The sequence below is a fragment of the Cheilinus undulatus genome, linkage group 11, assembly GCF_018320785.1.
Source record: "Cheilinus undulatus linkage group 11, ASM1832078v1, whole genome shotgun sequence".
Classification (NCBI taxonomy): Eukaryota; Metazoa; Chordata; class Actinopteri; order Labriformes; family Labridae; genus Cheilinus; species Cheilinus undulatus.
The window spans coordinates 32,320,162-32,335,828 of NC_054875.1; the positions used below are offsets into that span (position 1 = coordinate 32,320,162).

The 15,667-nt window shown below is 39.4% G+C and overlaps 1 protein-coding gene across 1 annotated transcript in view; it reads right to left on the bottom strand.

Moving 5' to 3' along the window:
• The window catches only part of samd10b (sterile alpha motif domain containing 10b), an 80,252-nt gene that overhangs the window by 20,833 nt on the left and 43,752 nt on the right, over positions 1-15,667 (bottom strand). Inside the window, exon 3 of the mRNA XM_041799782.1 lies at positions 2,435-2,603. Coding sequence (XP_041655716.1) covers positions 2,435-2,603 — 169 coding nt within the window. The remainder of the gene's footprint in view (positions 1-2,434; positions 2,604-15,667) is intronic.

The window sequence follows — 15,667 nt, forward strand, 5'->3', positions numbered from 1 at the left end:
AAGTCAAACTGCTGATCTACATTTCTTCAAGCAAAAGTGCAGTCAGGAAGTGGACAACAAACTAGACTTGCAACAAGGTATACAATTATCAGACAGTGAAAGGACACTGGTGGGTCATGAAGAAGGGCTGGAATAGTTTATGCAGCAGTGTTATTTCTAGAAATATTATAAGATATAGGCGTTAACATGAGGCCCAACAGCCTTTACATTTGAACTGAAATCTATTCAGTTTAGCCTTGTGTAAAAGTGGATATTTGCAAAGAATGGGCTGAACAGGCATCTGTCCATACATCCATAGAACAACAAAAAAATGCGACAAGATTGGCGGTACATTGGCCGATCTCACACATGAGAACTCCAGTCTGCAAGCGATTTACTCGTACACTTGACTACATCCCTGCTAGATATTCCACAGCTGCCAGTGCTATTATTAGAAAGTGGAAGCATTTAGAAACAACAGCAACTCAACCACGAAGCAGAAGACTATCAATAACCTTTTTGAGCTGAGACAAGAAATGTTGAGGCACATGGGGTGTAAAAGTCGCCCTGCCAATTGCATACCTGAGGAGCTCTGAACTTCACTTGCATTAATGTAAGCACAAAAACTGTGCAGCGGGAGCTTCATGGAATGGGTTTCCATGGCCGAGCAGCGGCATGCAAGCCTCACGTCACCAAGTCCAATGCCAAGTGTCAGACAGAGTGGTGTGAAGCCCACCAACACCTGACTGTGGAGCAGTGGAAAACTGTCCTGTGGAGTGATGAATAGTGCCGTTTGGCAGTCAGATGGGCAAGGCTGGATTTGGTAGAGGCTGGGAGAACGTTACCTGCCTGACTGCATTTTGCCAACTATGAAGTTTGGGGGAGGAGGGATAATGGTATGGGGCTGTTTGTCAGAGTTTGGGCTTGGCCCCTTATCTCGAATAAAGGGCAATCTTCATGTGGTTTATGTACTTGGTGCATCAAAAAGTGCTACTCATAAAAATGATTTCTATAGGTAGATGGGTGCACCATGTATTTCGAGTTTGCTTCAACATGCTCTTTGTCTGTTGTCATAATACAACTTAAGTTGAGTTTTGTTCTTAGGAAATTAAAAAATACATATATAATAATGCAACTGAAATTAGATAAGTTATAAGAAACTGGCAATAAAGACAATGCAAGTCATCACAAGATCCACTTATAAAACTGTGCCATGGCCAAAATTACAATCACACCGCAAGAATCATGGATGGTCTGTTTCTGGTTTTTAACAAGCAGCCAATGCACCTTTTCATGTCTACTACAAAGCAGTAAAACAGCTATGATGAAATGAAAATAAACACACAAATAAATGTAAAAGGAAGAGACAGTGAGGAGGCTGCACTGATCTCCCCAGGCAGCCTGTTCAACTGTAATGGTGCCCTCACTGAGAGAGATACAATTACTTTTGGGTCACTGAACTGAGATGATACAGACAGAATCCATTTCTGAGAACCAGAATCCTTTTGTGTAGAACATTTTTCTTTGGAACATTCAGATCTTTGAAAGTAGCCATATGTATCAACAACAAAAAGACAAACAACATTTGCACAAGAAAAGAAAGATGCTAATAACACAGGCAACAGAATGCAGCTGGTCATCAGCAAGTGAATGCATAAAGATAATAGGATCTAGGCCTCTGTCTGTTTGTGAATACATAAATAAAATGATCAGATCAGAGCTGCTGTGGCTATGATGGAGACGGCACTGTTAATGCTGAAACCAGTGCATGTGTCTGTGTTTGTGTGTGTAAATACAAGTGAGTGGTGGCTGACCTTATAACACAGAGCAGCAGTCTGTTCTCTAAGAAACACAAAAAGAAACCGCTCTGCTGTCTGGTCTGGGATTTACACATTTGTTAGCTCTGCCCATGTGTGTCCATAGGTGCTGTGGTTTGTTTGTGTATATGCAAGCACATGCATCAGGCTGGGCTTTCAAACAAATGTGAGTGAGTGAGTGAGTGTGCGTGTGTTGTTTGAACTGGAAACACGATAGCCCCCCATTTTTTCCGCAGCTTTTCCTTTCTTCTCCAAAAATAGGCTGCACTACTTTTGTTACCTCACATGAATGCCTTTTAAATCTCCTTTGCAGAGATTTGGGTGTAAACCTGTTTCCAGTTGAAAAGGCTAAGCCGTGGAACCACGGACCTAAAAATAAAACTTGTGTGACATTTGGTAAGCCTTTTATGGCTTTGGTTTGTGATGTCAAAGAAGCTTCAGTGATGTGCTTACTAAGGAGGAAAGAAGTCAAAGACCAAAGTCTGAAGATATCGTCAAGAAGCAACATCTGCAAGATCACTTCTGGACATTTATATCACTAGTGCATTTTTAAAGTGGTGAAATGATAGAAAAACCCTAGTAAAAATAATAAATAAAACACTTTCTTTCTATGCATCTTTGTGTGTTTCATACCCTACCTGTGATGGCGTGATGGGAGAAGGCCTCTACGTAGGTCAGGTAGTTGTGAGGACAGTGTTTCTTAAGCCACTTGCAGACGTCCTGCTGAGTCCACAGCACCACAGGTTTGGACAGACTGGACAAAGTAGGACTGGTGTGATACACAGTGAAGGCCTCACCCGGACGCAACTGAAACACAAAAAGAAAAAAAAAAAAAAATCAATAAACTTGCTATTACAGTTCTGCCTCCAGGCATTGATTAAACCTCTAAAAGCTCGGCTCTGTTCATCAGAATGAGTTATTTAGAATGCTCTATTCCTTTGCTTTCATTTGGTATGCATGGATCTATAAATATGCAAATAGACCCCACCTCTAAATCTCAAACCATCTCTCTTCTGCTCGCCTGCAGCTCCTCTCCAGTCATCATGTCATTTATGTATTGCTCTCTATAATGTTAAAAATGTTACTATGAAAGGTAATATGAGCATTTTGCCTGGTTGATTTGTTCCAAAAATGGGTAACAAAGGTAAGCACTGGTACCAATCATGGAATCTAAAAAGTTGAAGTTGAAAATTGCAAAATAATGTCATGCAGCTGAACATGGCATATTTTGTTTGGCAGCACATCTTAAGATCACTTTTAATACCATGTTGGTATCAAGTTGCAGTTTTGCAGCTAAATGTTCAGCCATGATTCTTGACTGCTAATAGAGTCAAACAAAAAAAGGCATCAGGCGTATCAGGCAGGAATACTGGTGAAGCTCAAAGAATTCAAAGAATATTGTGCAAAAGTTCATTTTTTTCATGTGATTTGCTCAAAAAGTTAAACTTGCATAAATTCTAGACTTATTTTTAAAAAGTAAAATGTTTCAAGATTGTGTTTTGCTCAAATGATCAAACAGTTTGCAAAGACCTTCTGAGCCTTTATTCTCTGACTCTTGTTCACAACAACTAATTACAAGTTTGGACATCGCACCATGTGTTCCACGGCATGCTGTGTTTTGCATGGACGGCTATTTGTGTGGCACATTGCACTTGTTTTTGCAGTTTATATAACGTAACATGTATGATGCGAGGCATAAAAATCGCGAGGGAAGAGAAGGTAATGCGGTAAAGTTTTCAGGCACTCGTCCTGCGTTTTTACGCATCCTCTAGCCGTGGCGTCATGACAGATATGCTCTATGCCTGCACTGGTGAACCTATGTAGATCTCTAAGTTGATCTTGCCTGCATGACTCACTGGTGTGAGATAGTGCTCAGTTTGTGTCTGCGGACTTCAGGGAATTTCATAAACTTCTCTGATTGACCCGATGGTTTCACAGAAGGCAGTCAGGCTTCACGATTCAAGTCCTGCTTTGGTGCTTTCCCTCTCTCTCTCGCTCTCTCTCTCTTGCCCACATGAATACATTTAATTACAAATTATTTAAAATTTCAGCGCACTGATGTCTTGATTGCAGCGTATTTTTCAAAAAGTTTCAGCTTCCTTAATTATTTGATAAGACTTAAATTGATATTAATTGACACCAAATAAAATAGAAACATGCTACTGCCACAGAAAGACTGATATAGAGACTAAATAGGTTAAAGTTCATCATCATACAGTCAGGATTCAACGGGTCATAGAAGCAGCTTTATCCCTTAAAATGTGTTGTCTATTTCAGTGGATGGTCTTAAAGGTCATATTTTTATGGTGGATTAACTCACAAACAAAATGTGCAAAAATTAAAAGTGAACACCCTTTGAAAAATAGACCATGTTCCTGTAATCTAAAGGTTCAGCTTTCAGACATCATAAGACACCTGTGTGAATGATGGAACTTTATTGTTGCTATAATGTGAAATATTACAATTATGCATAAAGTAGAGGATGTTAAAATAATTCAGTGTCCCTATACTTTAATGACAAATTGGAAAATAAAAATAAATTACAATAGAAGAAATACAGTGGCAGCACCCAAAATTTCCTGGTAAAGGATCCCTAAAACCCCAAGTATGGCATAATCTAATGTCATTATTCAACTTCCTTTCTGTGTAACTTTAAGAAATGTAAATATCCATCAGAACTTCACTGCACTTTGTAAAATATATTTTCGTTACAGAACCTGTTAATGCCAGTTTTTAATATAGAATTAGTTCATTTAAGGGGCCCAGCTTCTTTTCCCATTTATCTAGTCCTACTTCTCTTAAAAATAGCAAAAGTGACTGATTAAAAAATGCAATATTTCTTATTAGAGTACCCGATTAATCAGCAGAAGAATCAACAGCATACTGGATTACAAAAAGAATCGATTACTGCAGCCCTAGTAAGCACATTAATTCACTTCATTCTTCAAAATACAAATGTTAGCGTAGATCAATCTAGAGTCCCTGAATGTCCACTCAGAACTCAAGAGATTGAAAAACTTGTCTGCTCAGAGCTGCAGTCAGATCTCTGCACTTGTGTGTTTGTGTGCCTCAACTGTCATTTCATTCAAGGCTGACATGACAGGTACGGTGACCCTCCACTGGGATTTCCAAATAAAAGCCTGATCGGTTGGTTTCCATGATGAGACGACCTGCATTTTTATATGGTACTTTTATTCTGGAGCGTTTCCGGGATAGTTCCTCGGTTGTAATAACACAACATGCAACATGCAGTAACATGCAAAGTTGCTTTGGTGTTTAACTTTCCTTTAATTTTTACTTGATGTAAATGATTGAAAAACATCGGATTATTAGAAATATTAACTTAAATGCCATCTCCTTCTACATCTTGTTCTCTGCTCAAAAATTGTTGTGAATTCCCACCAGATGCATGATGGGAAATAATCTCAAAAGGAATGGTATTCTAGTCTTGTAGTCAGTTACAACCAGGTTTTGCAAAATTTTAGTCTAAGACTAAAAACTCAACAGCTTGCCGACAAATTGTCTTTAGATATGAGAGGGTCTCAGATTTTAGTCTTTTTAGAGTCTTTTAAGAGTTTTAGCAAAGTCCTCTGGTGTAAGGCCGGCATAAGCCCACAAGGTCATTACTGAAACGGCAGGCTGAGTGTTGTCTTTACATCCATCCATCCATTATCTACACTGCTTATTCTGTTTGCGGTTGTGGGGGGCTGGGACCTATCCCACCTGTTGTTGGGTGAGAGGCAAGGTACACCTTGTACTGGTCTCAGAATGTTGTTTCCAAGCATAAAAAAAAAAGAGCGGAGGGGAAAAGTATGGTAAGAAAAAGGTGCACAAGCAACAGGGACGAGTGCAACCCTCAGAGGATTGTCAAAAAAGCCAATTCAGCTTCACAAAGAGCTGAGTAAAGGTGGAGTCGGTGTAAACAAGAGCCACCACAGACAGGACCAGGAAATGGGCTACAACTGTCGTGTTCCCTCAACAATATAGTTGAAGCCTGCTATAAGAGCAAGCTGGGCTTCATAACACCCCAGCAGTGCCAGAGGCTGATTGGCTCCATGCCATGTTGCATACATGCTGTAATTTGTGCAAAGGAGTTCCAATCTGACACTGAGTGCATAAATGAGCAGAACTGATGTTTCGTGATATTCTGATAATTTGAGGTAGTGGATTTTTGATTTTTCTGAGCTGTAAGCTGTAATAATCAACACTGATACAAAAAAAGGCTTCAATATTTCACTTTGCTTGATATGAATCTAGATGAAAGTTTAACTTTATGAGCTTAATAACAGGAAAAAAAAATTTGCTCCTTCATGAAATTTACTTATTTGAGATTCACCTGTATGTCCTTGATTTTCTTTCAGCAGATGCTCCCAAAATCTAGCCGTGCCCCTCCAAGTAAAATGTAATTCATTCACACCATAGCTATGCCTTTCTAAGCAGTTTGAGGCACAGTATCATGTTGAAGGTTTCTGCAATATATGGACTATAGGAGAATGGGATTTAACCACCCATATTTCTTTGAGGCAGCCTGTTCTACCTCTAAACCACTGCATCTTCTTAGTGGAAGAGGTGCTGCAGGTTTAGGAGTCATTGTCATTGTGAGTCATTGTGTTGTACGTGTTTTTGGGTTCAATTTCCTGCAGTGCAACAGAACACGACACAGAAGTTGGAACATCCAATTTTCATTGTAATTTTTTTAAAGATAATTGCCTAATCACCTTGTAATTGCTCTAGCTTATTTACAATACAACATGCTGAATTTTCTCATTAATGTCAAATTAGAGTGGATGATGTGTTATAATGCTATAGATTCAACCAAATCCCTCCTGGCAGTCTGGGTAAATCCCACATAGAGAACATACAGAGTGTAAACAGAGGCCTGCGAAGGAAAGCAGCTCATTAAGTATATGTAATGTTCAGCAACCTGTTGAGTTATTTTGCATTCATTACAGATAAAGGCCAAAAAGGCACAAGTTACCCTAAACCACCTACAAATTGAAAGAAGTCATAGTGTGGGAAACAGATGAAATTTGCATAATGAACTCCAATCTAACCCCAAACATAAGGTGTAAAGGCTCACGGCAAAGAAGGGAAAACAGATGCTGTACTTTCATTAAGTATGAGCACCCTGTTTTTCACCTCAGCCCTACTTTACAGAGATGAATGTTATTTTCACTGCATCAACATATTTTTTCCCACCTTATGTATGACACCTCAGCTCTCTATATCTTGAAAACATTTCTTTCAAAGGTAATTACATTCCATACAAAGCTTTGTGGTTGTGTTGTAATGTGACTGGTGTGCTCTTTTTCCTGAAGGAAATATCTTATGGCAGCAGTGAATTCATTATACACTCACACACCACATCAATGTGAGCTGTCAACTGCACTTTTCAACATTAAGCACATCTTTATTCCTCTCATACTCAATTTCTCTCTATGTTCCTCTTCACACACCTCGCTCTGACCCTGTGCTTTGTCAGACGGCCGGCTCTCCTTTGTTTGCTACAGACATGTGCTGGGAATGAATGTGGACATTAATAGAGTCACAAGCAGTTCATAAGAACAAAAATACTCCTTGTCCCCTCAGCTCTCTCACTCTCATGGGCCATACTCTCATATCTAATCCATTCATTCATGCTCTGCCTGAGCCAACGCCACAACAAAGGCTTTGGCTGATTTTCAACAGCAAACACACAGAACTGCTGCCAAATGTTCCACTCCATAACTGACTGCATTTAATGGGATTATGTATGCTGAAATGTCATACACACAACGCAACTAGCAAACAATCTTGAGGCTTAATATCCAGCACTCTCGCAGCTGCTTTTCTTGTTAATGACATAAAGACAAGCTCCCACAACACCTTCATGACCCACTAATATGTGATAGACATTAGTTTAGGACTGTTTACATCTTCACTTTCTGTGGTAATAAGATCTCTTCTTGTCAATTAAAGCACCAATAAGCCCTATCGAGTCCTGGCTGATGTACTGGCTTTAAGGGTGTTCTGCTTTGTAGACCTTAATTGAAAACAACTCACTTTCTCTGCTCCAGTGTGTTCAATCCTTTCCTAATCATACACATACTTCTAATCTGACTCAATGGAGCGCTGAAGCCATTTTAATAAGCAAAATTTACTGCTTGCCCCCTTCATTAATTAGGTCTGAGCTGAAAGAGGTGTGGAAATGCACTTTTCCTGCAATGATTAAGCATGGACAATAGAGGGTAAAAATGGCCCCTCATCTGCAATAAAGCTGCAGCCTGCAGTTTTAATCTCTTCCAAATCGGCAATAGCTATTTGACATAGTTAAAGAAATATTGGGAAGAGAGACTCAAGTGCACATTAGGTCAGTTTAATTACAGACATTTGTCTAAACTGAATTATTATTTCATGTCCTGACCAAAGAGGCGGCAGCACAGTTCACAAAGATTCAGACGATAAGCATCCAAACATACAAGTATAAAAGCAACTAGAAAATAATAGATAAATAAGTAAAATATGTGTCAAAAGTGAACAACATTCATAAAAACCCAACATATCAGGTAGAGCATCTGCAAACAGATGGGTCTTCCTCCAAGTCATCCAGCATCCTCTTAAAAGCATCCAATGAGACCAAGTCACTGGGTTTGAGGTCCTTTTTTGATGCATTCCAGCTAAAGGGGGTAGCACATTTACACATTTTTTCCAAAAATTCCGACCCTTGGGACAATAAGAAAACATCCTTAGAACTAAGAAAAGTAGTTTCCAGAGATTTTCTGCAGATACAGGTCAAAAGATATGAAGAAAGAAGACCAAGAACAGCCTTGTAGATAGGGTTTAAAAGTTAATGATGAACCTCCGAGCTCCAAGATACACAGTTTCCAGAGCATGTAAGCTCTGAGACGAGACGTGCATATACAAAACATCACCATAGTCCAGCACTAACATAAAAGTTGCAGCAACCAGCAACTTTTTGGATTTAAAGAGAGGCAGGATCTAATCCTGAAATAGAAACCCATTTTCAGATTTAGCATTTTAACCAGCTGCTGAATGTGGGGAGTAGAAGAGAGTCATCAAAATACCAAGATATCTGTAGCTTCAAACAGTCTAAATCTGTGAACCTTGATAATTGACAAGTGAGGGAAGGTTCTGTGGCTTAGCCTTTGTATTTCACAGCATTACCTTAGTTTTGTCTGCATTTAAAACAAGTTTAAATTCTGCTGAACAGTGTTAAAAGCCAGTTGACGCTGGGGTAGAGCTAAATCTGAGCTGGATGCTGAGCAGTAAAATACAGTGCCATCAACATAAAAATGAAATTTTGCATGAGACACATTTTGATCAATGCTATTAACATAGGGAATAAAATTGAGTGACCCCAGTACTGACCCTTGAGGCACTACTTTGGCTACTTTCAGAGAGTCAGAGGTGTAACCTGCACACACTGGGATGGGGAGTGTTAATTTTTATTGATATTGATACCCTTATTGATCCGAGTCCTTATTGATATCACTATTGACACTTTTCTATAGTTTGGTGGAAAGACAAAAAGAGGACAAATATTTACACACAAAGTGGTCTATTCTGAGTAGTGCTTGAGTTAAAAAGACTCACATCTATTTTATATCCCTCAAACACAAGCACATTCTTCATGTTCACAACTATATGTATTGAAGTTTCTTGTCAAAAACTAAATTTTCCCATTTTTATGTGACATTTAAACTTATAACATAGAGTACTGTTGTCTAATTTACTGAGGTTACCTGAACGCATCGTATTCTCCGTCCTCCAGCTCGTTAAGTTCACTAATTAACCTCAATTCTGCCGATTCCACCACGGATTTCTACACGGGATAAATACTTTTAACATACAAGACTTGCTACAAAGTTTGGGAGCACTTTTCAGCATTTATCTGAGCAGCTGAAGAAGAAAACTGTCTTGAATCAGCTGAAGAGAGTGAAATGAGTGTCTATTACTCCCAGCGCAGGTGAATATGATTGCATGCTACTTGCAGGTGGAGGCTTTGTTTCCTCAATTCGACAGATGAAGGTACCACACTCTGTTGATGGACAATACAGATGTGCTTTCAGTTTATGTTCCCCTTGAAAGAACTGATGTATTTTTTTTACACCAGTTGCATCTCAAAATGACGTTACGTCACAGAGCCTGTGAGATTCGATAGCAGTATCAATAAGCTAAAACGCTATTGATTTTTGGGTATTAGAAAAATACAGATACTCCTCTGCTGCCTTCTGGGCGCACAGCGCTTTGGTCAACAACTGTGAAATTTGGGGGTACTTCTATTGTATCTTTGCGACATTAAGTGTGTGCTCTGTGCCTCCAAAATACTACAACATTTAAACATCAAACTGATGTGAAGGGCAGGATAAAATCCCTCCTGGCATCACATAGGTTAAACACATAAATCAACAGTATCACAGATAGCGCAGCTAAATATGTATTTTTTTTCAACCAGGGGCTCTTACATTTTTGAAAATACACTTTCATAAAGAGAGTCTATGCAAAAACATGACTCATCTATGTGTAATGACTGAAGAGAATAAACGACAAGGCATCAGCACTGAAGAAATACAATGACTTTTTGAATCCATTGTACCCCTGAGTAACCATTAGTGCTAAACAGGACATTCATCTCGTTGCACAGAAGTTCTGATGATTAATTATTGATTGGCGATGCAATGACTCACAGAATATGTCTTTAAAAACTGAATAAACTACATAGATGAGAGAGAGAGAGAGAGTGTGATGAAAGGCCAGGAAGGACCTGAAGAAAGAAAAGACAGTGTGTGTAGGAGTGTGTTAGCCTTTGAGTGAGTAATGGCCTTCATCATAGAGGAGCCAGACAGAGGGGAACTGGAGTGATAGCTCCCCATCATCCCTCCTTTCTTTTTCCTCCCTCTCTCTTCTTGCCCTGTTCTCCAGCCATCTATCAGCCTGTATCTACTCTGGGCAGCTCTCTGCCATCCCTGTTCACCCTTTACTGCCTCTCCCACTCCTCCCGAGACCTACTTCTGTCCAGCGGGAGGAGCACCCTCATTTATTACGTACAGGAGAAGAGGGGGAAGAGATGAGGCTGGAGAGGAGGCTAGGCATCAGCAAAGAGGAGACTGTATATGGAGCAGAAGTTTAATGAGAGGTGGGGGACAGAAAAGGGAAGATGAAGGGAAGAGTACAAGATATGTAGGAATACGTGGTCAGCACTGAAGAAGTAAGCAAAATGTAGGTGCATCCGGCCACAATCCTTCTCTAACCTGATTTTAAAATGATTACATTTGAATGTATGTTGGCATAGAAACATGGAGGGATCTTTGGAGAGACAAGCCTCACTTTGGGTTCAGATTGAGGCCAGTTTGCTTCAGCCTATAGCTCTGAGGTCTCTCATATTTATAAAAGTTTCACAAAATAAGAAAAAGTCAGTGTTTTACTGTCTTTTATAATCTTTTGGCTTGGACTATACTAAGAATTTTGGTGCAGCCACTGGCGCCTCCATCTCTTCTATTCTCCATCACAATCCAGACTTAAAGAATATTCTCCTTGCAGTCAATTTAAGCAAAACAGATTAAAGATCTATTAAACAAAAATATGATTATAAAGTCATTTATCGAACACAGAGCAAGATTCCTAAACAAGATTTCTTTAAATATTACAAATATGAAATGCCGTCCTTACACTTACCAGAAGAAATCTGTTATGATTTATCTGACGCATTTTAAGTGTCTTACTATCCTAAACAGTAATTAACAGTAAAAATTGCAGAATCTTACAAAATATTATCCAAGGGATGTCATTTATGTTTTCTCTCAGTTGTAAAGAGTTGGGAAAATGATATGGAGATAGAATTTGATGAAAACACTTAGCAAACATTTTTGAAAATACATACTTTTCATTTATAACTAAATTAAAGAAGCTAACTTTAAATTTGTCTTGATCTAACTCCTTTAAGGATGAATAAAACATCAAAAGATATTTCACTGAACTGTCCCATATGTAAAACTGAAGAAGGAAGATTTGCATCTTTTTTTTTGCATTGTGACTTGTTGAAAAGTTCAGTTCAACTTCTCACTAAATCAGGATAGAAAGATATTGATTTAAAATCACAGTTTTTCTACTAAACATACCAGCTTTTCAAATGGATCAGAAAAACTGAGATTATTAAGTACCATGATACATTTTGCCAAGAAATGTTTTTTTTTTTATTTTAGAAAAAATCCCTCCCGACCTTTAGGATGTTTCTACATCAAATTTCTGATTTTCTACCCTTAGAGAGACTGACTTTAGTAAAACATAACTCAAGACCTCTGGCTCCCATTAGTAACATGCTTGGAAAAACTTCCCAAAAGGTATTTTATAATTGATGTGGTGAAGTGAAAACTGTGAGACTGTGGACAAAGTGAGGTTCACACTAAATCAAAAACATGTCACTTATTCTCTTTCTGTCTATAAATGTGTCATTGTTTTTGTATCTGCTGGTCTGTTTAGTAAAAAACTTTGCATGCAGGTTTTTGTACAAATGTCTTTCCATGAACTTCAAAACTAATTTCTTGTCTCTCATCTAGATTTGTTGTGATATAATTTTGTTTATTTATTTGGGATGGGGCTGGGAATATAGACGGGAGTTTGGTAGTGTACAGTTTGGTTTATATGCTTTTATTGTATGCTTGCTAATGAATTCATGGTGAAAATAAACTGTGCACAAAAAGTAAGGACATTTGTGTTTGTCCGACTATTTCTTTGTTGCAACAATGCTTCTTTGCAATAAATCTTATACCTTTGGAAAGCCTACTTATTTCACTTTATAATGGTGCTACATTTGTAAGGAACATGCATTTGTGGGATGAGCAGCAGAGCTGAGTATGTAGGTTGTGCCCAAGAAAAATGTAAATCTTCCCTGCCAATGCCTAAAAGCTTAAATCATTAACTCTTGTGTGGTGGATTGGATGATTTATGTCTAAAGAGTCAATGGCAGAAGAAGCTGTTTGGCTTTGGCGGAGATTTGGCAAATTTTTCATGGGCAAAACCCACATACTCAGCTCTGCTGCTCATCACTCACATGCATGCGTCGTACACAGGTGGCACCTTTTTAAAAGGAAATGAACAGGCTTTAAGAAGTTATGAGATATATTGCCAAGAAGCACTGTTACAACAAAGACAAACACAAATTTTCTAACTTTTTGTGTTAAGATTATACATAAAAACATGGAGGGGAGTGGGGGGTGGGGGTAGCCTAACTCTGTAAAAGCTGACAGAAGCCTATCAGCCTCTCTAAAGGTCACTTGCGAGAATGTAAGAACATCTTGTTTGGTGACCAAGAGCAAATAGTTATCAGTGACCTTTAAAGTTTCTCAAATAAAGGTACTGGGAATGAACATTTCAGGTAAATTACTAATTGGAAGTCACTGGCAAATTTTGTTGCTAGTGACTCATCTTCTCCTGGATGTTCATCTTAGTTTGTAGGCTTGATGCTAACATAACAAAAACTCAACCCCAGAAACAATTTAATTTACTCAACAAGTTAGGTGAAATAGATTGTTTATTTTATCTACAGTCTATGATGCTACAGTTTTGTCATGTAATGTTGATGCTTTCTTCTTTTAGTGTGGAGATTCCGTTCTGCTCATATTTTATTTTGGTGGGTTCTGTTTCCTGTGTCGTCTGTTTTGTGGCTAACTTCACTTTGTCTCTAAGGGTGCTCCCTTGCTCCATGGCGCTGAGGCTAATTGACCGCACCTGTTGCCGCTCTGCAATCAAGCACCCTTCAAGACTGCTGCAGACACACATCTCAGTGCCAGAGTATTGTTCGCTCCTCTCAGCAGTACCTCGGCTCTCTCTCTGGTTTATCTTTGAGACCACTTATAAGATTATTTGATTAACTTTGTTTTGAACTCGATTGTTGACTTTTGCTGTCCCTCTTCTCTTCCAGTGCCCAACTCCTTGCCTCACGTCAGTCCAAACCCAGCGCCCCTCAGTACCCCTGGATCTGTGGATTCCCCCCCACTGTGAACTATTCTCAATAAATCTGTTGAAACTTTGTCAGTCTGGTCTGCTTTCTGGGTCCAAACACCCCCACTCATCACATTTAGTGCTTAATAGCAGTCATGAATCAGCTTCCGTTGTGCTACACCCACTGTCTTTCAGAGGTACAACCAGGTGCTGGTAAAAATAAAACAATTTATCTTCATGACTAGGATAAACTCCTAAGAACACTCTGCATAAGCTCATGATATTTGAGTATTCAGAAATCATAACCCAAAAATAACCAACACTGTTGACCCAACAAAGTTGCTTCTCCCTTTTTTTAGAGAGCCATATGCTTGTACAAATTTAAGCGTGGTATCAGGCTTTCATATCATAAAATTAAGACCTGCTCTTTTGACTAACAACGTGAATTTATGCTCATCAAGACAGAACAAAGAAAATTAAATAATTAAAAAAAACTGATATGAGCACTTTAATTAGAGAGGTTACATCCCTGTCTTCATTCTTCCTCTTTCCTTTCCCATCCTAGTGTTCACGCTGACCGTCTTCGCTGCACTTCTCTATCGATCATTCTGTTTGTCTCCTTGAGCAGCTTATTTGTCCTTCTGTGCTTACTTTGTTCTATCATGTCTGTACCCCCCCTCCGCTTGCTCCTCATAAATTTTACTCTCCTTCTGCCAGACACCTTCCTGCTTCCTTTGTATCCTCACTTTTTCTCTTGTTTCTTCTGTCGATCTGTCTTCTGCCATGACTTCTGTGCACCAAGAACCTTTTTTAAAAGCCTGCGTTTCTTTGTGTGTTGTGTGTGTGCATGCCCTGCCTCTTAGTGTAGATAAATCGGGGATTAGCCAAAAGTCAGAGGAGCGTGGGGAATCCTTAAAACCCAGTCTTTGTGACCGACAACACTTCTCTTCCAATGCATGCCTCTGTCTCTGCACGTACACGCTCTGTCTCGGATTGATCAATGATGCTGTGCCAATTAGGAAGAAAATAGAAATGCATTTCCTTAGGTGCACGTGCGTTTTTGAATAAGAGCATCTCTGTTTTATAATCCCTGAATCATGTACTGCAGCCAACACCTGCCTGTTCTTATCTGCTCTACATCTTCCCCTGCTGTCACTTCACTTCTCCACAGGATGCTAAACTCTGCTCCTCTATCTTCTTTGTATTCCCTCCTGTCTAAGCTAACAACTCTCTCTGTCTGTCTCCACATCTCCTGCAATGATCTATCTCTTGCTCAGCTGTCATCATACAATCAGATCTTCAATCAGTTTTGCTCCAGTCCTAAAGACCCTGACAGATCCTGACATATGATCTGTCATATCTCCTTTGCACCTCTCTAGTACACTTATCATTTCATCCTCTCCTTCATCCATCCCCATTGGTGACATTGAATCCTCCTCCTTGTCCCTGGCAGCGTCTGTTGCATCATTTAGCACCCTCGTGTCGCTCTTTGTAGCCTTGTACATAATTGTGTTTGTGAAAATGTTTGTGAGCGAGCTTTTTCTGTGTGTGCAAACTTGGCTGTGCCTGTGAAGGAGAGGGTTGTGTGAGCGTGTGAACTGTCAGCCTCTGTTATCTTTTTTTACTACTCTGCCTTTGGTTGTCCTCAGGACTCAGAGATTGTAAATGTCTTGCACTCGTGCGAATGTGAGCCGCCTCTCAGTGGGAGGACAAAGGGCCAGATGGGATTTTCACAAAGCTCTCTATTTAGCATGAGTCAAACATGTGTCTCGGACAGAGCCATGCATCTCTGAGGGGCAGGACAAGGACGATACGGGCTACAGCATTTTTGCCTCACTGGCCTGCAGCTCTTCTATTTGTCTGTCTTCGTCTCTGCTGTACTTTTCAAACCTCTTTTCTCCAGTGCATCATTACAGCACCAGCACAGTCTG